Source organism: Canis aureus, chromosome 23 (assembly GCF_053574225.1).
Source record: "Canis aureus isolate CA01 chromosome 23, VMU_Caureus_v.1.0, whole genome shotgun sequence".
In the NCBI taxonomy this organism is placed as follows: domain Eukaryota; kingdom Metazoa; phylum Chordata; class Mammalia; order Carnivora; family Canidae; genus Canis; species Canis aureus.
Genome location: NC_135633.1, coordinates 36,300,996 through 36,326,912, shown reverse-complemented (window position 1 = coordinate 36,326,912; position 25,917 = coordinate 36,300,996). Strand labels below are relative to the sequence as shown.

At 36.2% G+C, this 25,917-nt stretch overlaps 1 protein-coding gene across 30 annotated transcripts in view; it reads left to right on the top strand.

The window, feature by feature from the left end:
* DLG2 (discs large MAGUK scaffold protein 2) overlaps positions 1-25,917 on the top strand; it is a 1,979,996-nt gene that overhangs the window by 1,503,718 nt on the left and 450,361 nt on the right. For all 30 annotated transcript variants that reach the window (XM_077867259.1, XM_077867261.1, XM_077867262.1 and 27 more), the window contains 2 exons: positions 2,767-2,911; positions 5,194-5,332. In XM_077867259.1, the coding sequence (XP_077723385.1) occupies positions 2,767-2,911; positions 5,194-5,332 (284 nt within the window). The remainder of the gene's footprint in view (positions 1-2,766; positions 2,912-5,193; positions 5,333-25,917) is intronic.

Here is a 25,917-nt window from a genome sequence, read left to right as displayed (position 1 = left end):
AATTCCTGTTTCCTGAGAAGAGAGATGTATGATGACAATAGTAATAGTAATAAGGGCTAACATTAATGAGTATTTTCATGTTCCTGCCATTTTACATAGATTAATACATTTAAATCAATAATTCTTTGAGGTAGCAATTATTATCATACCTATTTTACAGATGTCAAAACTGAGGCTAAGAAGATTAGGTTAATTGTCCAAAGTCACATGGCTGGGAAGAACCAGGACCAGGACTCAGATCCTAGTCTGCATAATTCAAAAGCATGTGCTCTTGATCACTATGTTCTGTTGCCAATATCCTACCACCTGTTGCATAACTTTTAAAATCTGTGTCAATGTTTCAACACTTTCTAGTCACCAAATAAAAACCAACTGAAATACTACTATTTTTTTTTTTTGCAATACTACTATTATAAACCATCATTATCCCCCACTTTTCACCTCTACTTTTTGCTCAACTTCTACTTTCTGGTCTAAAGACTTCTCTGTTGACTTAAGAATCTGCATGCAAAGTCATTTTCAGTAAACATGCTTGAAGCTTGAACTGTGTCACACAAGAATATGAGATTCCAGGGAGCTAGGGACCTTCTCTATCTGAAAGAGGAATTTAGATTAGTAGTTAAAAGCTTGGTCTCTGGACCTAAAATGTTTGGCATTTAATATGCTTCTATCACAATAAGATCAATGACTTTGGGCAAGCTTCGTAACCTCTCAGAGACATGCTTTTCTGATCTATAAAATGAAAGTAATTGCAACAGCTACCACACAAGTTGTTACGAGGTTCAAGTGTGTTAATGTATGTAAATGACTTAGAATAATGCCCAGTGTGAATACAGCACTATATAAGTGTCTGCCATGATTATTATTTTCATTCTTACTATTTATTATTCTAATATGTAGAATCATGACTGACACATATAAGTATGCATTTGACCAATGGATGAACAAGTGCTAGATACTGGAAATACAAAAGGGTGTAAGAGAATGCCACTTGTCCAGAAGAGAGCTATAGGAACCAGGGGGAAAGCCTATAGTTTAATGGAGAGTTCACAGTCCGCATTCATACACATCAGTCAGATCTAGTTCCCTCTGCTTCCGGATTCCCTAACTTGGGCTACATCATCAAGGATTAATCGGTACATGGAATGTATAGAACATGACTAAAGCACTAATTAAATAGTACAGAAAATATATAGAGGATCCAATCTAATACTTTTCGGTACATTTATTTTAATGCTCCATCCTTTCAGCAGAAATTAACTAAAGAATCACTCCATTAAAATAATAGTAGCTAAATAAGTATAACCTAGGTATTTAAAATACTTTGTAAATATTTTAAAACCATTTAAGAGAAGTGCCACAGAGATATTGCTGTAATGCTATGAGGTAAGAATTGCACTTGTATCGGGGTGTAAAATGGAGGAGTTGCTGTTAAGTGGACAGAAATGGGTACACTTTAACTTGCTCACCTGCAAAGCTCTGTTTTGCAATATTAGCATTCTTTCCTTAGAAAATTGACTTGTTAAATAACATTTTGATGGGAACAATTTTTATGTTTTTTGTATTTATTTTTATTTTTTTAGAGAGTGGGAGAGAGAGCACAACAGCAAAAGAGAAAATCTTAAGCAGATTCCACACCCAGCATGGATCCTGACATAGGTCTTGATCTCCTGACCCTGAGATCATGATCTGAACCTAAATCAAGAGTCAGAAGCTTAACCATCTGAGCCACCCAGTCACCTCAGATGGGAATAATTTTTCAAGTGAACAAAAACAAGTTTGGTGTAGCTGCAGGAGAATTAGGACTCTCACATAGTGATGGTATAAGCGTGAACTTGTTCCTCTTTCCGTAGGGCACTTCAAGAATAGGTATCAACCAAGTGCCTTTGGCTCAGGTCATGATCCCCGGAATTAAGACCTGCATCTGGCTCCCCGTTTTTCCTTCTCCCTCTGCCCATCTCCCCTGCTCGTGCACACTCTCATGTTCTCTCTCTCTCAAAAAAAATACATAAAATCTTTTAAAAAATTTTTTTTAAAAATAATAGGTATCAGAAGGCTTATAATATTCATAAATCTTGGTCCAACAATTCCACTTGTATGATTTATCCTAAATAAATCATCAGAGTTGTGTGCAAATATAGAAAAATTTCTTGCAACATTATTTATAGTAGAAAAAAATAGAAGCAAACTAAACATGCTTTAGTAGGAGATTGGTTAAAGCATTATGCAACACAATGCTCTATGGAAAACAAAGTCATATTGTTGACAGTCAGTCTAGATTTAAAAAGTACGTTCTAAAACAATGTGTACAATATGGTAGCTATTACTTAAAGAACTATATCCCAAATAGGGAGACTTTGGTTAGTTTTTATTCTTTATGGTGTTTTTTTTTTAAGTTTTTTTTTTTAAGTTTTTTAAAGTTCATTGAGTATGTATTACTTTTGTAATGGGAAAAACTATAGCATAAGAGAGACATCTGACCCCTCCTTCCTCTTTTCCACAAATAGCATTCTGATTTCCAGTATGATACATTGCTTTCTCATAGAACAAGACAGAAGCAGCTTGGTTTTTTAGCATCAACAACTGTACGTTATCTGCTTTGGCTAATGCCATTAATCCATCTTTTTTGTCAAAGTGTGATGTAGATACTGGATTGTAATCATTGCAATTTAATCTTTAAATAAGGTCTAATTTGTATATCTTTTTGCCTATTTCTTTTCACCCACATAGATTTAACTCTAATATTGAATATTATTTTCCTTTCAGGTAAACAACTACAGTTTAGAAGAAGTGACGCATGAAGAGGCGGTAGCAATACTGAAGAACACATCCGATGTCGTTTATCTAAAAGTTGGCAAACCCACCACCATTTATATGACTGATCCTTATGGTCCACCTGATATTACTCACTGTAAGTACCACGCTCAGTGTCACCTTTGCCAGGTTTACAAAACTGGAATTCAGTAAAACTTGGCAAAGTACTCTGCTTGCATCTTCACTCTTGTTTAGTTTATGGAAATAGTTCCAAGGGGTGCTGTGCTTCACTCCCTGGTTGCCTTACGAGGCCTTAACTAATGTTTTAAAGGTGGGACACCTGATGAGTTAGAAAGTCCACTGTTTAAGAAAGGCTTAGTGATGCATGTTGTGAACAGTGTGATTATGGTAATGTAAGAGCAACATGTTTTAAATGCTATTTCTCAAGCCCCTAAAACATGATAGTCCTCATGCCATTGTATCCCCCCTTCCTACTTCAATCTATATAGTAGCAAAGCAGAAAAGAGAGAAACTGGCAAAATAGACAGGAGATAGCACTGTGTTCCCTCCTGGGGGAGAGGATCTTGCACTTGAATAGTGGAATTGTGATCCTCTGTCACCATCACCATAACTCTTATGTTTATCTGAATGTTATATTGGCAGGGAAGCCAGGGAAAACTCTCAGTCACTATGGCACTAGAGGTGGGTTGCAGGTGGGTATTTCTAGGGCAACAATTAACTATGAGATACTGTGTTGAGTCCTAATAAAGTCCACTTCTACATAAGCCCCATGTTTCTGTCTCTTCTTAATAGGTCAGCAAGAACTTTATCTTAGGTTCTGTCTTTGGGGACTAGATTTAGAAGCATTTTTTTTTTTCCTTGTGAGTTTAAGGGTCAATTTTGTCTACATCACTAAGCTTGCTCATTCTGAAATTTTGGGTAACCAGTTCTGAGACTGAGAACTCGAATATCTTCAGGATCTACCATTAATACTATGGTCTTAAGGAAGTCATTTAATCTCTCATAGATTTAGATGTTTCTCTTGAGAGAAATTTAAAGGTTGAATAATTTTGCTACCTGCCCATTACATTAGCTACTGCTTTTCTTAATGATGATTTGAAAAATGACTTGCCCCCAAAATATGTCTTTTTCTCAAGCATGCAGTAAGCTGAGATCAGCCTTACATTAGGATATGAAAGAATTTTAACTTTCAAAGTTTCTCAGACTGGATGAATTTAGAAAAATCAGCCTTGAGACTCTGAGCTACTTCATGAAGGGTAAATAAGGTCAGTGTTAAAGAGATAAAAGCACATAAATAAAGCTTGCTATTCAATTAAAAATATATATATTGAGTAGCCTCAATATGTGTAAGACACTTTGTAAGGTAATATATGGGATACATAGGAAATGCAATCCTGGCCTTTATTGGAAGGAAGGCTAATTCAAATATATGAATAGCAGCAATACTTGGCAATGTAAGAGAGATGTACCTGACATGGGAATGGTAAAAATAAATGTGCTTTGGGTACTCACAGGAGAGGTGTACTACCTGTCTTTGGAAGATCATAAAACTATTAATGGGAAGTGTGGCATTTGAATTGTTTCTTAAAGAATAGATAAAATTTCAGTATCAGAGACGTGTTAGGAGACAGAAATTCTAGGTAACTGATGAAAGTACAAATGTTGGAAAGAATTGTCTTTGAGGATTGTAGGATATGTGTCAGCGGAATGTTAAAATGGATCAATCTTGTAAGAATGACAAACGGAAGTTTATATTCACAGTAGCAGCAATGGAGAGACTTAAGCAAGGGAACAGCTTTATCAGAGTTGGATTTTTCAAAGTATAAAATGGATTTCTAGAGAGGGGTGGAAGGCAGGAGACTCAGGCAGGAGGGGCTTTCAGTCATTTAAGAAGGAGATGAAGTACTGTGGAGGATTAGAAAAGAAAGGCCAGAGTCCTTGGCCTTTCTGGGATGGGAGTACAGCATACTTTGAGATTAAAGTCTTAAACAAGAACTTGCTCCTAGAAACCTAGATTTGATGATTGAATATTAATTATATGAAAAGAATGTGAGCTCTGCAATTACAAAGCTAACATTTTTATTTCAATAGAAAATTAATCATCACAAAAAAAGAACAAAAGAAAATTAATCATCTTTCTGAAAATGCATGGTCTGGGTCTCTCCTCCAATTCTTCTCCTCACCTAATTATACGAACTGGGTTTATAGATATAAATGTTATTATATCTTTCCAATTCTAAAGGTCACCATGTGCTTGTGTATATTAAATGCAAACAAACAGTAACTCCTCCCTCTTGGGAGACCAGAAAATCCTCAGCATATAGGAAAGTCTTCCTATTTTTAACAGAACGATAGCATGACACATTGAATCACCCACATAACAGGTTTCTTCTCTTTTCTTTTTTTTTCACCCCTTAGCTTATTCTCCACCAATGGAAAACCATCTACTCTCTGGCAACAATGGAACTTTAGAATATAAAACTTCCCTGCCGCCCATCTCTCCAGGAAGATACTCACCGATTCCAAAGCACATGCTTGTTGAAGACGATTACACCAGGTCAGATATGCTTAATGGTTAAATTGGGCTCATGATGGTTACTGGGAAGAAACTGCATTTGCCTAACATGTCAGGCATTGCTTTTGGGGTTAAAGTTTCTGAGCACCATTCAAACTTATACAGTCTTGTTTCCAGGGGAAATCTGCAAATTCTTATAATCATGTGTCATTTGGAATCAAAATCACTAATTTTTTTGTGAGAAGTGGTACTATACACATACTCATCACTTTACAATTTATTAAGACTTTCAAACATGTTGTCATTTGAGCTCAACAGCCATTTTATAAGAGAGGTAACTTTAGAGAAGCTGATCCTGAGGTTCAAATAAGGAACCTCACATGACATCTCTGCTTAGGGAAGAAGTTAGGACTGAAACTTTTGTCTTTAGACTCTAAATTTCATGTTTTTGATACCAATGGCTACCCACAATTCAAAGGAGTTCGGAAGTGAGTCAACCCTTCCTTTAGTGCAATAGCTATAAGTAGAAAGAAAAGAGGTGGCATTAACTGCAAATGGTTTGAGTTTAATATATGCTGTTAATTCCAAAAGGAAATAGGACAGGATTTTAGGATAGAGCACAGAACCACATTACTAATGCCATGAAGTAAAACCAAGTTTAGGCGGCACACCTCTGAGTCGGGTGTGACAGTTCACATAGCAGAAACTTCCTTGACTTAATTGTCACCATTAAGGATTCAATAAATGTTGGATAATGAATAAATCAATGAATAAATAAGGGAAGAAATAAGAATAAATGTAAATTTTTTTGTCTTTAAATGTTTTTGTTCCAAAGTAATGTATGCCCATTGCGTTTGGTGAATGAAACTGTTCAAGAAACAAAACCCTCTCCCAGACTCCTGCCAGAGCAACTCTCTTGAGGTTACCAATGTAACATCCTGGCATGAATCTTTCATACTTTCTGCATGTTCATATAAACTCATATTAATTCAGACAGATATGGAGGGGCTTTGATTGTTTTTACAAAGCAAGTTCATATTTTAGAAATTGCCCTACAATTTGCTGTTCTCCATGAGCAGTACTTTTACCTGAAATGAGATTGCATATAAATATGTACACAGTTTTTTTGAAAGTGTTTGTGTGTAAAAAGGACAGAGATGGACCCTTTCGGTTTAATATCCTGCCTGTCTAATGAAGCCATTTGTCAGCCTTTAAAAAATAGAGGAGGCTTCCTGCCTCTTAACTTCCCTCACCGGTATCCATGCCCGCTTTGGTCTTTTCATTCCTTTGCTATTTCTTTTTAAATGATTAAGCATTTTCCATTTATTTTGCAATTTCAGGTTTGCTGAAGTAGCTTGTTACATCTTTAGCCAAGGAATGGAATGTTTAGATGCTGCAAATGTGCATCTGTGGTATAAATCAAATATAAACTTCTTCCTATGCTGAAACATCTAATCTCTATGCTCTTAATTAAAATGAGGGCTGCAGCAAAGATAATCCTCATGGCTCTCTAAAACATTGTGTAAATATAGGCACCTTTATTCACCAGAGCAATGATCTATTTGCTTTCATTGTATCACTAATATTTGATATGATTTTAATTTGAAAATGTCGTTTTATCTTACTAGACCCCACATGGAATTAAAATTGATTAAATCCCCTTCATAATCCAGGCCCTTTGCTAGCTGTTTTACATACCCTATTCATTTAATTCTCCTGAAAACGCAGGCTGTCATCCCTATTTTATAGATGAGAAACTGAAGTTCAAAGATGTTAAGTAACTTGCTTATAGTCACACAGCCTTTAAGTAGAAAAACTGTGGGTGCCCTGCCAGATACAAAATCCTGGCTAAGAAGAAACGTTTTAATTTTCTCATTTTAAAAATGAAAACCAAGTCATATAAAACTGTTCATCACAGAAATACATACCTCTAAAGAGACCCAAGAGTTTCAGTAAGCTCTAAAGGCAGTTAGATTAGATCAGAGTTGAGACCTATTTCTACCACTGGTTATATGACTGCCAGAAATTTATTTAACCACCACAAGCCTACTTCTTCATCTATATAATGGGAATAGCAATCAAATTTTTCTTAACAGGTTGTTGTAATGTTTGAGTGACATAATATATGCAAAGAACTTGTAACAGAGCCTGACACATCATGAATATTAAATGAATGTTATCTATTTACAGAAACTATACTTGTTATAATGTCACAAGGAATGTTTGAACAGATGGTGTCCTAAGAATAGAGTCCACCTATTCCTATAGGGTTGTGCCTTGGTATTGTGGTGTGGTTCTTGTCCCACCTCCTCCTCCCTTATTCTCTGGCAGGACAATTTTTCTAAGAACTCTCCGTAGAATCTTCTGAATGTCTGGCGCCAGGCAAACTTGTGAATTATATCAGTTTTAACACACACACACACCCCTCTCCCACTCTCACCATTGCTTTGTCCTCTCACAGGGGTCTATGCTGTAGGCACTGCCATGGATCTCAAAGGTATTTGCTCAAAGGCAAATTCATTGCCTTGTTCATCAATATTTATTGGACACTTCCTACTAGACAGCAGGAATTGCAGTAGGAATGAAAAATTGAGTAAGAAACGACAGCTCTAAGAACTATTAAACTGGGACAAAAATATAGGTAAACCAGCGTGGATCCTTCAATGCCTATCCCCTGATTATGCAGACCCCCTTTGTGAAATTTTCTAAAAAGGCTAATCTATTATTTTTTTTCAATTCTGAGGTTATATATGTTCATATCAAAATGTCATTTTTCATTTTTTTGTGTATGGTAGTAAATGGTAGATATTTACCTTACTATACCCTTACTTGAAAAATGAAATGTGAGCAAATTTATATCAGTTCTCATCTTTTAAAAGTAAAAGGTCTGTAAAATGTCAAAGTATGGCAACTAGAAACAGCAACAAACAATTAGGTCCACTCTAGGAAGTGCTCTGGTGCCACCCTAGCAGAGTTCTTTCACACCACAAGAGTTACCTAGTAAATATTTGTAAATGAATTTCAGCTTTATATGAATACCAAAGGAAAAGCCTATAGAATCAAAGAAAGTTTTAAAGAGGAGATAACTTGTAAGTTTCAGTTTGAAAAAAAATGTGTAGGTGTTGATCAGAAAGTCAAGGGATGAGGAAGGATATTCATGGTAGAGGATAACACATGCAGATTCGTAGAAGAATGTGAAATGGAATAAGATGAAGCAACAGCTTGAAAAATTAGACTGGTAAAAGAGAGTGCTTCCTACCTTTAAGTAATCTCTGTATTCCTATCCTTTCTGTCATATGCAACCTACTTGTAAAACTTAGAATATATTCAATAGTAAAAACAAAAGGATCACTACTATATACTGTTACCACAAAGTCTTTTAACATGTATGATTCCCCTTATTTATATTATATTATTATTCTTGATCTTTATAAATAACAAAAATGCTCAGAGTTTAACAAATTGCCTCATATCATACAGCAAGCAAATAGCAGAATCAAAATTTGAATTCAGGTTTGTGTTCCCAGGCTTCATCCTCACATCACACCTCATGTCCCATTTTATAAATTCAGTTTCCATAGAGAAATGTTGGATCAACAGGATTACGTTTATATCAGGAGATTGGTTTCTAGTCCTGCTCCTACCACCTTAGCATGTAATGACCCTGAAAAAGCCATTTAATCTCTGTGAGTCTTGATTTTTGCATCTATAAATTTGGGATAAAAGGTCTTCTAATTTCCTCACAGAATTGTGAAATTTCAGTGTGGTAATATGTGTTAAAGTTTCCATTTTTAAAGGTCTAGATAAACGTATTATTATCAGAAGCTTATGTTTGAGGCCTACTTTGAATTTTCCTGAAATAGTAAATCAAGTAATTGATCTCTAATGATGGGACTTGGGCTAATGGGGAAACATTTCTGTGAAATAGGAACCTTCCAACAACCAAACTCCTTAAATGGAGTTTTGTAATATATTGTAAAAAAACATTTCTCTATTTTCCTGAATCATATTCATTTTTGTGGGGAAGATATAGTAAGAACTTTTTAAAGGAAGTTTTGTTAGAAAAAAAATGCTACACTAACCTAGCTGTATTTTTTTTTTTTTTTTTTTTTTTTTTGAGGAAATGTATACCTGAGTAAACTGGGAAATTTTGTTTCCTGTTGATTTAGAGAAAGCACAAATAAAAAGGCCTTGGCTAAAATTTTCTTAATAGAAAGTCTGTTGAGTACCCTATAAATAAATCAGTGTTCATTGTGATGTAGATACCTGGTCTTATATTGTTGGTAAATTATTTTGGAAAACTATCACTGTGATGCTGAGATGTGTTTTTGGCTCAAAGAATTATAGTCTCTCAGAATTGGAAGGGCCAGTAATGAATCTAGAGTCTAATCTTCCTCCTTCTGATGGGTAAGGAACACAAGCCCAGAATGATTTGTTGGCTATCCCTAAGTCCCGTAACTTGTATTAGAATCAGATACAGAACCTATGTCTTCAAATACCAAGTCTAGTGCTCATTCTACTTCTCTGAGCTCTGTTCACTTTTGCTGTTATTGTTGTTGTTTTGGGATGGAGTAAGAAGGTAAGAATTATGAAAACCATGAACAATCGAGGATCACCTGTGAGCAGTACCCACTTCGTATATTACCTACTATTGATTCCACCTCTACTGGGCCAAGGGGTAACCTGGTCACCCAGGAGAGATGCAAACCACAGCTTACCATCTGGCTCAATATTCTCAGGATACACAAATCAATACTGAAATGAAACCAAAAAACTTTGAGATGCAATGTATAACTGCTCCTTCAATAGCTGGGGACTTAATTTACCAAGTTACAAATGTGATAGATATCATCATGAGAGCCAGGGACCTAAATTATAGCTTTGAGCCATATATGTCCCAGTGAGAAAAACCAAGTTCACCTGGCCCTGATCTTAGTATACCCAGGTGTCCTTCTGATTGGCTCGACATAATGTTCCCTCACATAATTTGGTTGCTTAAAGAGTGTAAGCTAAATGAAGTCTCGAAAAATTTTTCTTGAATCTCCAGAAATTTTCTAGAGTAATTCCAAAATGACTGACTAATAATAATTCCAAATGAATGACTCAGATATTCACCAGTTTAACTTTTTTATTTACTAAATAGATATGAGTCTATCAGACTAGAGTCTACCTCTACTCTCGTCTTCCTAAATTATAGAACATTAGCTTACTGAATATGGTACCTAAAATGTATTCCAGTCGTCTTTTTCTTTCACTCAGTTTATTCATTCAATGAACATTCAGCTTCTACCATATATATGTCAAGCATGATTATTAGCAATAAAGTTACAATAGTGAGCAAACCAAACAAGTTCCCTGTCCTCATGGAGTTTGCATTCTAGTGCATCAAGTAAGAGATACATAGATAAATGAGGTAAGTTCAGATATTAGTAATTACTACAAGGAAAAAATAGAATAATATGATAGAGATTGGGAAAGAGAATAATCTTATGTAGGATAACCAGGAGGGGCCTCTCAGAGGAGATAGCATTTGAGCTGGGACCTGAATAACAAGAAAAAGTGGTGATATAAAGATCAGAGAAAGAACATTCAGGCAGCCCAGGTGGCTCAGTGGTTTCGCACTGCCTTCAGCCCAGGGCCTGGGCTTTCAATAGCTGGGGACTTAATTTACTAGTCCCAGGTAAATTACTGAGACTTTAATTTACCAGTCCCAGGTAAATTACTGGGACTTTACTTAAATTACCAGTAATTTAATTTACCAGTAAATTTACCTGGGACTTAATTTAACAGTCCCAGGTAAATTACTGGGACTTTACTTAAATTACCAGCCCCAGGACCCGGGATCGAGTCCCACGTTGGGCTCCCTGCATGGAGCCTGCTTCTCCCTCTGCCATGTCTCTGCCTCTCTCTCTCTCTCTCTCTCTCTCTGTCTCTCATGAGTAAATAAATAAAATCTAAAAAAAAAAAAAAAAACATTCCAGGAAGAGGGAATAGTAAAGCCAGTCACTGAGGCACAAGTATGTTATAGAAAAGATGAGCCAAAGGGAACATGGCAGAAAATTAGATTGGAGAAAGTGTCAGGAGCCACATGACACAGGACTCTGTAGGTAATGATGAAGAAGTATAGGTCTGATCTTGAGTACCCTGAGAATCCATTAAGGAATACTAACCAGGAGAATAAACTTATCTGATTTATATTAGAGGAAAACCTCTCTGCAGTGTGGAGAAGTAGAGGGGCCATTGAAGAAATGAGGGAGAGGTTACGCCAGCTAGGACTAGGGGAAGAAGGAGCCGTCCATAAGAAGAATGTCCCCTGAGCTCTATTTTAGAGCTAGATTCAATAACCAATGTTTTATGTGAGGAGCAGGCATGCTTTAACTGGACTAATTTACTACTGACCATTTCTACATTTTTTATCACCTATAGAGTAATCTTTCAGGAGAGTGTAAGTTTGCCACTGCTGGTACTTTCTTTTTTCCCCTTGATGTTTAACTCAGTGGATCAGAAATGGATAGAGGTTAATTTTCAAATGTTTCTATCCACATATCCTTAGGATCTGGGATAGAACACGAATGAAGCTTTCTGTCCAAGCATGAAACACATAAAATCTTACGTTTTCTCATACAAGTTTAGGAAATATCTTTGTTTGCTTTAATGTAATAACATTTTGATTACAAATTAAATTATATTATCCAAAATGTTAAAGTGAAATCAACACACCAGAAAGATTTTTTTTTCTGGGCATACTTGGTTCCTTGGTAAACCCCAAGGTACATATGAGTACCCAAATTTAAGAAGCACTGAGCTGACTTACACAGACTTGTCAGTTACTAATTTTGTATTATAGAAACAGCCCTTTAGTGATGGCTCAGGATTTGTGGTCCCTGTTAAGGACAGGCTTCTTAAAGGATCAGACGATGGGCACCTCGGTGGCTTAGTGGTTGAGTGTCAGCCTTTTGCTCAGGCCCTGATCCCAGGGTTCTGGGATTGAGTCCGCCGCCCCCCCCCCCCCCCCCCCCCCGCATCAGGTCAGGCTCCCTGCATATGTCTCTGTGTCTCTTATGAATTAAAAAAAAAAAAAAAAAAAGGATCAGACAAGACTTGCCTCAGAGTAAAGTCTGAGTATAGTGTAGCCTCTCTACTTTTTAACTTGTATTTGATGACTTAAAATCCTTTCTGGATGAACTGGAAATTCTTTCTTCAGATACAGAAAAGGAATCTTTTCTCACTCATCTTTAACCAAGTATAACAGAAAGAACTGGTGTGCCCCATACAGACAACTGACCCCCCTTTAGAATTTGCATCTGTATAGCTGAGAGATTAGCCTTGGAGCCACCCTGCTCAGGGTCCCACCTTGACCACTTCCTAGCTCTGTGACCTTGGGTAAATTATGTAATCACCCTTTGCTTCAGTTTGCTCATTTATAAAAGAAGCAGAATAATACCTCTTAAGATTTATAAAAAAAAAAAAAAAGCTTTCAATAAAGGTTAGAGAATATCAATACTATTTAAAACAATGATTTTCAGATTAACACTACAAATAGAATCGTTTGGTAAACATCCTCCATAGAATGAAATGTAGCCAACAACCATATGTAGCTTCTCAAAGTTAACTATGTGTACTTTTTTTTTTTTTCAATTTATCTTGCAGAGCATATTAGAACATTTTACTACAGAAAGTCTCACAGTTGGAGTGCTTTAGTAGGGATCTTCATTTTTATGACTACAGTGAATATCTAGTACCACCTGCATTGAAAATCTAATCTAGGATTCAGGGAACCACAAATGATAAAACAACAAAGAGAAACAACAAAAACCAATCCATCAATCTGGCTTCTGTTGCTAAATACAATTATTCTCTAGATAACTTATTGACTTTGCCCTTTTTTTATTCATGGTAGCTCTCACCAATTAATGCCATGTAGCTTTTCCCTTAAAAGAAATTCTGTGGAATGTGGTATCAGACTCCTTGCAGGCTTTATAAAGTGCATTATAAAACTTAACCAAATGAAAGATTCATCAGCAATGTCTCTGAGTAATCTCTTTTGTTCTGTGCCTCATGCCTGGCTCCTCAGACATGGAGCCTGCTATTTTTACGTACACCTCTTTTTGAAGCAAAGTATAGTGATGGGAAGGGGAGAGTGAGGCAAATTAGTGAGACAGATGGAAGATAAACCATCAAGTGGAGCCTTGAGGGGAGCTTTCTCTTTATTGATGGTGGCTCCACATAACCATTTTAAGTTTACTTACATCAGCCATGAGGCATGATTGATAGTGATGTCCTGCTAGAAATAGAACGAGTGGGTATGCTAATGAGGAAGATGACAAATCTTAATTAAAGGAAGATATCCAAATATGTATTAGAAAACATGTTAAGCTTCAGTTTGCTATCAGGGAAATGAATTTAATATTAGGAAAAATGAAACAGTAATGATGATTTTATAGATGTGTTTTATAGATGTTTATTATTTCTTATACCTAATAAATCAGCCAGACATAAACACATAGTTCTAGGTTTTATAATTTTATGGAAGATGGTTATTACACATCTATAGCTATTATTATTATAAATGTAAAATACATATAGATAGCTATTTAATCAATGCTACATTATATTTTTTTAGTTCATCCTTGGCAAAGGCCTATTTGAAGCAAAAAGAAAAAAAGATTAATGATGGACAATGGAGAATTTTGGAGGGACCCTTGTAGAAGCAATCAACTATTAGTTGACCCCAGTCCTTTTACATTTTAAACTACTATCACCAACACAGTATGCTGCTTATTTCTGATCTTTATCTGTATGATATTGAAAAGGAGTATATATTATGACTTAAGACATGTAGACGTGGCCTCTTTCTCTAGGAGTTTATTTCCATATCCATGTGTCAGTAAAGTAATAGTAGACAGAAGACAGCTGATCCCTAATTGTCCACATCTAGGTGTATACTTTGTAAATTATCCAGGCCAGCATTGAAATCTCTGAATGACTTCCTGCCATCTCATGTATCATAAGCTACTGTCAGTGACGTTACCATTTTAATATTAATGATTGCCTTAATGAAATGCAAGAAAATTATGGGATAATGGGATACAATTCTTGCATTCCAAAAACTTATATTTTTTTTCTTTGAGATTGTATTTATTTATTTGAGAGAGTGAGCACACACATGAGCGAGCACAAGTAGAGGAAGGGGCAGAGGGAGAGGGAGAAGCAGACTCCCCACTGAGCAGGGAGCCCAATGTGAGGGCTCAATCCCAGGACCCCAGGATCATGACCTAAGCCAAAGACAGATGCTTAACCCACTGAGCTGCCCCAAGAGTTAACATTCTTATTTATCATTGATTTATAAAATTACGTGAATTCTGGGTTGCATCATTCCCTTTTTGCTTCTAGGTAATCTAAATTAATCTAAATAATGAAGTAAGTTATATCTGAGTTAAAAAAAAAAAAAAAAAAACATTTAAAAACACTGCCTTCATACATTTTCCCTAGACATCCTTTTCCATCTGGATAGCTACTCTTTGCCCCTTCTATTGTCTTACACCACTCTTTGTTTTTCTCCTAAGTTCTTATTATTTTCCTTAATTATAAAAGTAATATGTATTTGTAGGACAATTGTAAAATAAATGTAAAGAAAAACTAACGAAAATTCCTATCTCATAGCAGAAAGATAGTAATATTTAATATACTTTCTTTAAGTTTTTTTTCTATGACTGTATGTGTGTTTATAAAATTTGGACCACACTGTGTACACTGGGCCTTTTTTTCTGTTTTAATTTAACATTATATCTTCCAGATTTTCTCATGTCTTTAAATAGTCTTCAAAAACATATTTTCAGCAGCTATTTAATAAAGAAAAACCATAATTATTTCCTATTGTAGGACCTTTCAGTTGTTTCTCAGATTTGCTTATTACAGATAATGCTTATATGATCTTTCTGACTCCATCTCTTAATGGCATAGTTCTTTAAGATAAATGCCTAGCCCCTCACTGACTAATTAGCACCTCACCTGGTTGCCTTATAGACATCAAACCTTTAATATTGCCAAAAGCAAGCTCTTGATGTTTGTCCCCAACCTGCCTTTCCATAGGAAAATGTGACCCATAATCAACAGAAAATTCAAGCAACAGAAACAGACCCAAAAATGATAGAGATGATGGAACTGACAGACAAGAAGGTTAAAAGTTATTATAAGTATAGCCAATCTTCCAAAAAGAGTAGGAAAAGAAATGTGAATGAAGAGGAGAGAAATGAAGGATCTGAAATAAACCCATATTACGCATTTAGTGATGAAAAAATAGTATCTGAAGGGAAATTAGTATCACAGTCCACTATGGGGAAGAAAGAATTGTGAACTCTAAGGCATAGCAGTAGAATATATTCAAATAAAATGCAGAAAGATTAAAGAAAAAAAAATTCTAGTGATTTATGTGGCACCAGAAAAAAAGCAGACCTTGCAGTACCAAGTAGTCCAAATTTCTTGACATTTGATGAAAATTATAAATCATATTAGTCTAAGACTCTCAACCTAGCCCCAAGATATTGTAAAGAGAGGAGCATAATAAAAATAGACTTCTTGTCAGAACTAATGCAAGCCAGAAGAAAATAGAGCTTCTTTACACTGTGGGGGTGCTACCCTAAGGTTCATAGCCTGAGCAACAGCAGAAGAGAGCTTTCATTACTAAGAATGGGAAGCCTGTGAAGGGGCAAACATCAAGAGTTGTTCTGGGAAGTGTTAAAGGTGCAATGTCTACAAGGCAACCAAGCGAGATGCTGATTAAGCAGTGGGGATCTGGTAATTAGCAAAGCTGGAGTCCAAGCAAAGTAAGTCTGGCTTCAGAATCTCTATCTTTGTGCTATTAAAGGTCATGTAACTAATATAGTACAGAATCAGGATTCCAACTAACTCCAGAGTCTGGCTGTTGTTGCTGCACTGCACAGGTAGCGTTACTAGCTTTAAGATTTCTTGAATCTCCTCTGTGCTTCAAGTTAGTCTTAGTTGTTGTTTCTGTCCAAGAAGGTAGAACTAAAGTTTTGCATCATGGCCCCCATCCAGCAACACTTATAACCTATTTGGAGGAGGCAATCAGCATTTCTCAGGGAGAAGTGAGGCCTCCTTGATTGTGCAGTTCCAAGCAGGGGTTCAGTCCTTAATGTCTATCATTCCAGCTATAACACCAGACCCCATATGGTTGCCTTAATGAACATTTTAAGCCCTCGCTGAAAGAGCTTAGGAGACCCTGTGAATATATGTGTCCTTGTGTAAAGATTTAAATATCAACCTCCTCGATGTTTTTAAATTAGATTGACCTTGAAGTAGAACAATGTAAGTCCTTTCTCATGTAGACTGTCCTAATGGAAATACTGTCACCTGATCCCTTGTCATCTGATATTTTGCTTTATGTTTTTTTATCCCCCTAATCTTTTTCTAAAGTTTCATTTACCATCTTGAGACAGGATGAAGGCAGAATGAAACAGCTGAAGTAAATGTGATAGCCAGAGATTTCAAAGCCAATTATGGGAGGCCTTGCTCTGAATTTATAATAGTATTAGCAAACTCTTATAGCTGCCTAGTATTGCACTTTCCTATTTCTCATTTTGTTCTTATAATTCCACATGAAATGGACAGAGTTTTGCTATGTCTGTTTAACAGACTGGGAATCTGAGATAATAGTAATTCTGTGGCTTCTGCTACAACAAGTAGAAAATAAGTGACAAATGCAGAATCCAGCAGCAAGGTAGCACCTTGGTAAAGAGCCTAGATTTTGGAGTCAGAATAATGCTGGATTCACCACTTAATTAGCTGTTTGACCTTGGATGAGTTATGTAACCTCTCTGTGCCTGTTTCCCCATCAATGCCTATACCATGAGTTATTATCAGGATGAAATGAAGTCATTTATGTGGAACATTGAACAGAGCCTGGCCTAAAATAAACTGCATTCAGGCTAGCTGTTTATTATTATTACTATTATTGTTAGTTACTATTATTATTCTCCCTGACTTTGAGTCCTGGGCACCATGGTACCGTGGTTCTTGTAAGACTGGCTGCCATGGTGATGATAACACTGCTGGCTGGAGATGGTAGATGAGATTTGAGAGTGAATGAAGGGGAAAATATGGTTCCAGCTAGCCTAATAAAACATAGATTTACACAATCTTTATACTTTCCTTAGGTAGATTTTTAGATTTTATATGGATTTAGTGATATTTCCTTTGTCTTTCAGTATATATATATATATATATATATATATATATATATATATATATTCTATCTTTGTGCTCTCTTTGTGCTATATATACATATTGTGAAATAATGAGAGGTACTATTTCTTACCTTCCTCTGAAAAAAAGGATATTAATATTTGTACTCTACATACAGATCGTAACATTTATCAGCTGAATATTATGTCAAAAATTTTTATAACAATACTTGTACTCTACAGTATTAAAAGATATAATGCAATTAGGAAATGTGGCCAGATCATACCTTTCTCAAAAAGAAGAGGTCTACTGTCTAAAATTGTGTAGTCCCAATCTCTAACAACGAATCAGTCACCTGCAAAAGTTGTGTAATTCAGAGTCCTGAACTCCACCTCAGATCTACCAAATCTGGGTGTCCAAAGATAGAGTTCAGACATTAGTATTAAAAATAGAACCCAAGCTCTCACAGGTGATTCTGATGCACAGGCAGGTTTGAAGATCACTGACTTAAATTCATTATGTCTTTGACTTCAGAAAAGTTAGATGACCAGGAGTAAAAAGCAAAATGGAGCACATTGGAAGAAAACTTGGCCAGGGATTTTTCCCATAGTGTAAATTTTTCTTTCTTTTTTTTTTTTTTTTTTAAGATCTTATTTATTTATTCATGGGGGGGGGTAGAGGGAAAAGAGAGGGGGGGGCAGAGGGAAAAGCAGGCTCCACGCAGGGAGCCTGACATGGGACTCGATCCTGGGTCTCCAGGATCACACCCTGGGCTGAAGGCAGCACTAAACCGCTGAGCCACCTGGGCTGCCTTCCATAGTGTAAATTTTCATAAAAATATTGGATAACCCTAAATCAGCGATGGCACTGACAGTACTAATGGCAACGTGCAAAGAAAGGGTATTGCTCTTAAGAACAAGTTACGGAAAGTAGAATTTCTTCAGATTTTATCATTAAAACTGCCAGCTCTTTAAGAAACCACCTATTGCAGGTGCGCATTTTACTATATAAATACATTTTGTAAAAAATGATGCATTTCCTTTACATCGAATTACATCTGATAATAGGCTTCTATCATGCCTGCCTTTCTTCTTAATTTCTTCCTTGAATATCAGTCTTTCAGGAGCTCAGACTTCTGAAGAACAAAAACCAGGAAGAGTTTCTTTGGGAAATTCTGCTTTCCCTTCTGTATCCTCTATCTCCAGTGAAACAAGGAAATACAAGGGTCTGAATATCTGCTACAGTCTTGGGGAGGAAAAAGCATATTGTGTTCAAAACACAAATTAGTATTTCAAAGCCACCTGTGTGGCTCAGTCAGTTAAGCATCCAACTCTTGGTTTTGGCTCAGGTCCTGATCTCAGGGTCATCAGGTTGAGCCCCATATCAGACTCTACACTCAGTGAACAGTCTGCTCAGACTCTCTCTCCCTTTACCCACCCCCATAAATAAATAAATCTTAAAAAGAAAAGAAAAATTTCCTAATTCCCCTTTTCTGTGAAACAAATGTTTTTATATAGGAATGTTAAATAATTCTAAGTTCTTTATACACAGCTACCTACCACCTTATAGCAAAACAGACAATATCCTTATGGCTACATGCATGTCAGGGTCAGGACTAGCTGTTTGTCATCTCACAGACCTATCACAGATACCAAATAGCTATGATCAGAATATATTGTTCTAAATTTCTCCCATTGGCTGAATCTTTTCTGGATTACTTAGGTATAGTAGATGGGAGGTTCAGCCATTATTGATAGTCTTAAAAAAAAGAAAAAAGAAAAAAGAAAAATCTCCTCCATCTGGTTTCATTATTGCCATATCTTCATTCATTACAGTAGTTCATTTATAAGTAGCTCTCACTTTCATTGGATATACTGGTCCAGTCAGGATATCTCTGGATCCTCCAGATAAGCCAGGAGTCTTTTCCCCAGGTGGACCTCAGTGCCAGTCATCTCATCACTCTGTGCAATTTGTGCTTTTACTCAACCTACTGGAAATACTTTGGCCAACAGCATACAAGGAAAGCTCTCTTATTTAAAACTCTTCAGAGCATGAACAGGAGAGCAATTGGAATGATTGTCTCAAAACTGCATTTAACAGGGAGGGAGAGATGGTTTAGGAAATGGTGAGAATAGTCTGGTGACTCTGGTATGATTAATGTTGGCTGAGTGCTGCCAATGTCAAGCATTCTGAGAAGTCATTTGGATACTTTTTTCCTATTCATTTTCAAAATAGTTCTGTCATGTGCCATCTCCCACAATTGCATAGGACTGAAAATCAGAAAGATTAAGTAGCTTGTCTAAATATGCACAGCTAATAGGTAGTAGAGTTGGGACTCAAATTTGGTCTGCACTAAAATGTGTTACTACCTAGGAGATTAAATATGTGTAAAATTCCTCAAATACACAGAATCTACTTAATGTCCCCCCAGACTTGAGAGAGTTTGTCTATTAAACCAGAAGTTCTCCTATAAATGGGATCATATGTTGTACATTACTATACTTTCAGAATATATTTCACTTCCCCACTTCATATCTCCATGCTCTGACCAACCTAACCAGGTAACTAACTGGCTTTACCTGCCACCCTGCCCTCTCTTGCGTTGCGCTTCACCAAACATGTTTCCCTCAGTCACCTTCCTCTTCATTTTCAGTGTTTCAATCCTATCCACTGGTACTGGCCCAGCTCCAGTACCTCCTGAGAGGATTCTCCTTGCTGGATATAATTTCCTCTTAATTTGAATTCCCAAGACAGTCTATCTTTCCCTCCCATTACAGTTAACCAATTTTGGCCTATTTTATTACACACACACACACACACACACACACACCACACCCTCTCTAAGACACAGTGTGCTTGAGGAAAGAATCTATGTCTGGATCAGATTTTTATCATCCACATCACCTAGATTAGTACATAAAACTAGTTATTGACTGAGCACCTATCATATGGTGGGGATTCGTTAAGGCTTTGCATAGAGTCTCTCATTTAATCTCATAGCAGTCCTATAAAGTAGCCATTTTCTAGATAAGGCAGCCAAGATTTGGACAACTTAAGTACCTTCCCCAGTCACATAGCTAAGTAAGCAGCAGAACAGTATTCAAACCCAGGTTTTATTGCCTGAAACCCCATACTTTTTCACCATGCTCATAGCTTCTCTATATATTCTCTAAGTACATAAGTAGATGTTAGATGAACAAGTGATACATTAGTTAAAAAAAAAATACAGTTGTTAGTTTTAATTGTCATCATTTCTATAAAAGGATTCTGGCTAGCACATAATTTCCTGAAGTAGATAAACTTTAACTGGAATCTTCTTAATAAATGAATATATTTGGATAACTGAAGACATTGGAGATTCTGACAAATTTAAACAGTAAATATGGTGATGCCAATTAAGCCATCCTGTCACAACCAAATATTCATAGTGCTGCATTGCCATTTGTATAATACCGTATTAGTAACAAGGTATCACATAGAAATAGGAGTTGCTCAATAGTAAAAAAAATAATAATAAATTGTCCCTAAAATGGGAATTTTTTAAATTTCTGAGTTATTTGAAAATATGTCAGTCTCTGAAGCTGAATTGAACAAGGCCCAGTATACGTCCCTAATAATCCTCTGTAATAGAAAAAATACATATTTTTAAAAAGTAATTTAAAATTACAGGAAAATATAATTAAGGAAATAAAAATTACCTGTAATGCCACCACTCAGAGGAAGCACTATTAACATTCCAGTGACTTTCCCAAACATACATATACATATACAGATATGCTTCTCGTAAAATTGGCCTCAGCTTCTACAATGAACAATTTTTAATGTCCTTTAAAAGCCATTTAGAAAACATGTAATATTGAGAGAAAATAAAAATTTTATGTGAACATATTTCCCAAAAATAATATTCAGCAAATTCTCTGGTATATGCTTCCAATTTTTTTTCTCATTATCTATTATATAAAATTGGGATCGCACTTTATTTTGTATTGTTTACAAAAACTGGGTTAAACTGCATGTACTATTTTAACCTGCTTTTTTAAGTTAATTATATGTTGTGAATATCTTTCTGTGTCATCAAATCTTACACAATATTTTTAATACTGCATACCTATTCAATACTAATGAATATACATGTTTTTTCCAGTGTTTTGTTCTCACAAACTTTGTGACAATTATAATTTACGTACCTCTATTTTTTTAAAATTTTTTTTAGATTTTATTTATTTATTAATGTAAAACACACATGGAGAGGGAGAGAGAGACAGGCAGAGGGAGAAGCACGCTCCATGCAGGGAGTCTAATCTGGGACTCGACCCCGGGTCTACCAGGACCACGCCCCAGGCTGCAGGCGGCGCTAAACCGCCACGCCACCAGGGCTGCCCTCTATGTGCCTCTATTATACTCACTTTTATAGGCTAGATTCCTGGAAGTGGGATTTCTGGGTCACAGGTTCAACAGTTTATACCACCACCACCAGTGTATGAAGAGGATCTTTGCAGCTATTAGAGAAAATGTAGATGCTGCTATGTGTGCTTAGAAAGATATCTGTTGTAAGCTGTAAATTTAAAAAATAAAAGCAGGGGCACCTGAATGTCTCAGTTGGTTAAGTGTCTGCCTTCGGCTCAGGTCATGATCCCAGGGTCTTGGGATTGAGCCCCGCATGGATTGAGGAGCCTGCTTTCCCTCTCCCTTTGCCCCTCCCCCCTACTCATGCTCTCTCCCTCTCTCTAGAATAAATAAAATCTTAAAACATAATAAAATAAAATAAATAGCATGATAATACATATAATTTGATCTAGATCAAAATTTTATCTAAGTATTTATCTGTAGATTTTGGGCATAGATGTAAATTCAGGCACAGATAAGAGATAATGTTGAGCACTGGGTGTACAAAAATAAGCACATTTGATGACTTAATCAACAAACTAAAAGAATCAGAGTAAAAAGGTATGCTGTACGGCAGTGTGAATGTATATACCCCAAGACAGAATACTGGTAGTGTTCAGGAACTCAATGGCCACAGGGCCAGCTGGTTGCCAATAAAATAATAATGTCTAGTTAAATTTGAATTTAAACAACAATAAACAATGAATAATTCTTTAGTATAAATATGCCCCAGGCAATATTAACATTTATATTAAAAATTACTCATTGTTTACTCAAAATTCAGATTTAATTGAACATTCTTTATTTTTATATACTATATCTGACAACCCTATGGCTGTCATCATAATTTTGTAATCATAAGAGGAAATCATCATCTCCTAAGAATGACTTTGCATCCACAAAAATGACTAGAAATGGACATATAAACCAGGTCACTGCCAGATTTCCTTAATACCTACGATAGTCATGGCATTTACTGAATGCCTGTCAGGCACTGTGCTAAGTGCCGTTCAAGCATCATTTCACTTAATACTCAGAAGGCCTTAAGAGGTAGGCACTGTTCTTGCAACAGGAGGATAAACTGAGGCTTTGAGGTAAACTAGTTGTCCATGATCACATGCCTTATTAAAGTAATGGGGCTGGAACTTGAATCCAATCAGACTCACAGCTTGCTTTCTTTGTTCTATTCTCTACTGCCTTGAAAATAGAGGCTATAATTGCTAGGATGACCAAGAACATAGTTAGACCCTTGAGGGAAAATATATGCTAGAAAAAAGAATTTTTTAAAAAATGACAACATAATGATTACACATCCAGGCTTTGCAGCCAGACAAGCTAGGTTCAGAGTCCCCTCCACCCCACCCCAACCAAGTCAGCTATGTGAGGAGAGACAAGGTATTGCTAAACCTTGCAGATAATACTATTATATACATTTTAGGATTCATGGGAGAATTACAGGATGTAGAATATATAAAGCATATGTAACACAGGGCCACCCCCCCTAGTAAGTTCCCAAGATATACGTAAGTAGTTGTTATTTTTATCATTTAAAATACATCAGAGTACAAAACCAAGTGGCAGACATTAAGAATATACTGTATGGAAGTTTAGAAAGGAGAAAAATTGGGAGGCCGGGTGGGTCAGTGGTTGAGTGTCCACCTTTAGCTCAGGGCATGATCCTGGAGTCCTGGGATCAAGTTCCACAGCAGGCTCTCCACAGGGAGCCTGCTTCTCCCTCTGCCTGTATCTCTGCCTCTCTTTCTGTGTCTCTCATGAATAAATAAATAGAATCTTAAAAAAAAAAAAAGATTCTACAAGTATATTTCAGAAGGTTTTGTGGAGAAAATAGGAGTGAGACCCTTCTTAGGAACCAGGAGTAACTGATGCATTTACATATACAAATATAGGGTTGGAACAAAGGATCAATATGTATAAATTTTGAAGTAATGTGAAGCATCAGCTCAAGGGAATTTAGGACCTCAGTTTATGTCTTATTCTAAAATCCCAGAAGTGCTTCTTAGTGGGTAGTCCTCTCCAAAAAGAGCAAGGCAGTGCTATAGTCATCTCTTGTTCTTACGGATGTCTTAACCTTTCTCCCTGGCCATAAGGCAATCTTTATAACCTGCTTGCAATAACAGGCCCAGAAGAGTAAATGGTATAACAGCTGCATGAAATAGAGGAAAATGGACCATTGAAAAGCGATGGGAAAAAAATCCATCTAAGTGATTTGATTAAAGCTACCTCATCATTCCTGTTGATAAGTATAGAATTACATTCGAACATTAATCTTTCTTCCTAGGAGCTACTGTTGTACTCAAGCTGAGCTTTCTTTCAGTTAAAGGTGTAAAAAATTTTCTCCCCTACAGACTCTGTATTAATAATGTAAAATTGGCGTACAGAAGTATATAGTAGAATTAACATTTTGCATTCTATTTTAGAAGATATGATTTGGCTAAACATACTCAGAAATTTTTATGTAGGTATGAATTTTAAAACTCAAGATCTTATCAGATCCAGAAACTTTTGACTTAGATGTTACAGATATAAATAATCTTGGAGACTCTGAGGAAAGAAAATGATTATTGTAGAGGTAAATGTTTTGTTTCATAAGATTATGTTTTAATATCATGGTAAATAGAAAGAAACCCTAGGAAGATATTTAAGCTTTGGACCTTCTTTTGGGGACCTTTGTGATGTTCCCCATATTTTTCTATCATCCAAACTTTTCTCTTTTGTTTTCAAATTTGTATCCAAAAGAAATGGCCCTGCTTTCTTTCTCTATACCATTTTTGAATAGTACTGGTCAGAGATATGGATTAATTACCCATCAGGCCAAATCTAAAAATACCAGTGGAATGCCCAGCTAACCTCAGACCACAGTGCCCTGCCTTCATCTCTGCTGGAAGGGCTAAATCAAAAGAGTCAGGTGGCTTATACCCCAGCAAATGAACAGGGCGTGTACTTGACCCAAAGGATACCAATCCAGAGGCTAGCCAGTGCCCAGCAATGTGGTTTAGTCAGAAAAGTGAACTGGGTCTATTGAATTCTCTCAGGAATTTTTAATTAAAAGACAGCTCAAATGAACACCTGTCAGTGAAAAATGAAGCTGATAGGTAATAAAAGGAGATAAAAAGGAGACCAGAGGATCTATCATGAGTCATGTACAATTTGGTGTTATTAGAGCAGCAGGAACAATATGGTAGAGACTATCACATTTATAACATGAACAGTTAAAGAAGGTCACGGCTAGAGAGAGGAGAAGGAAGTAGCACAAAGAGAAAAGGTATCATCGTGTTGATGAGGAAGCTCTAGAGTTGATACAGCTCACTATATCCCACTCTACCGGATTTCCACCAGTTCAGCTTCTCTGAATTCCCATGCAGATATGTCCTGTCACCTGCACTAGCTCAAACAAGTCTCTGCTCCTTGCCATCGAATTTCCTTACAAACAACATTTTGCTCAATTAGCAAAGGGAACATTTTATCTTACTACTGTATATAAATAGTACCTCTCTGTGGGCCTGATACAGGGTAGGTTTTAGGTAAATATATATAAAATAAATGAATGAATGTAAAAATAAACAGTAAAAATGATTGAACTTTTTTTGCATTTAGTAGGGGAGGGTACTAATCTCCATGCTGTCCATCACTGGCAGATTTTAGACTTGTACTCAACATCTGCCTACTTTTTCAAGTTGTCTCCTACTCAAGCCTTTTAAAACTTCCTGAATGGGATGTGCTTTTAGCTCTGTAACTTTGCATGTGCCATTTATTAACACTTCCCAGAAGGCCTTCCTTCACCCCACCCCAACCCTGCGTACAATCCTTACTCTCCACAGCATTTTCTTCCATGTCTTCTTAGTTTAGGCTCTTTAAGAGAATTACGTGTTTCCAACTCCCACTGTCCCCACATTTCCATTTACAATTTCCTACTACACTTTATTCAATATTATAAAATAAAGCATTTTTCTGTATTATTAGAAGTTTTTGTCAGTCTTAAGTTAATGGATAAATTTAAAAACATCATGTGGCTATAT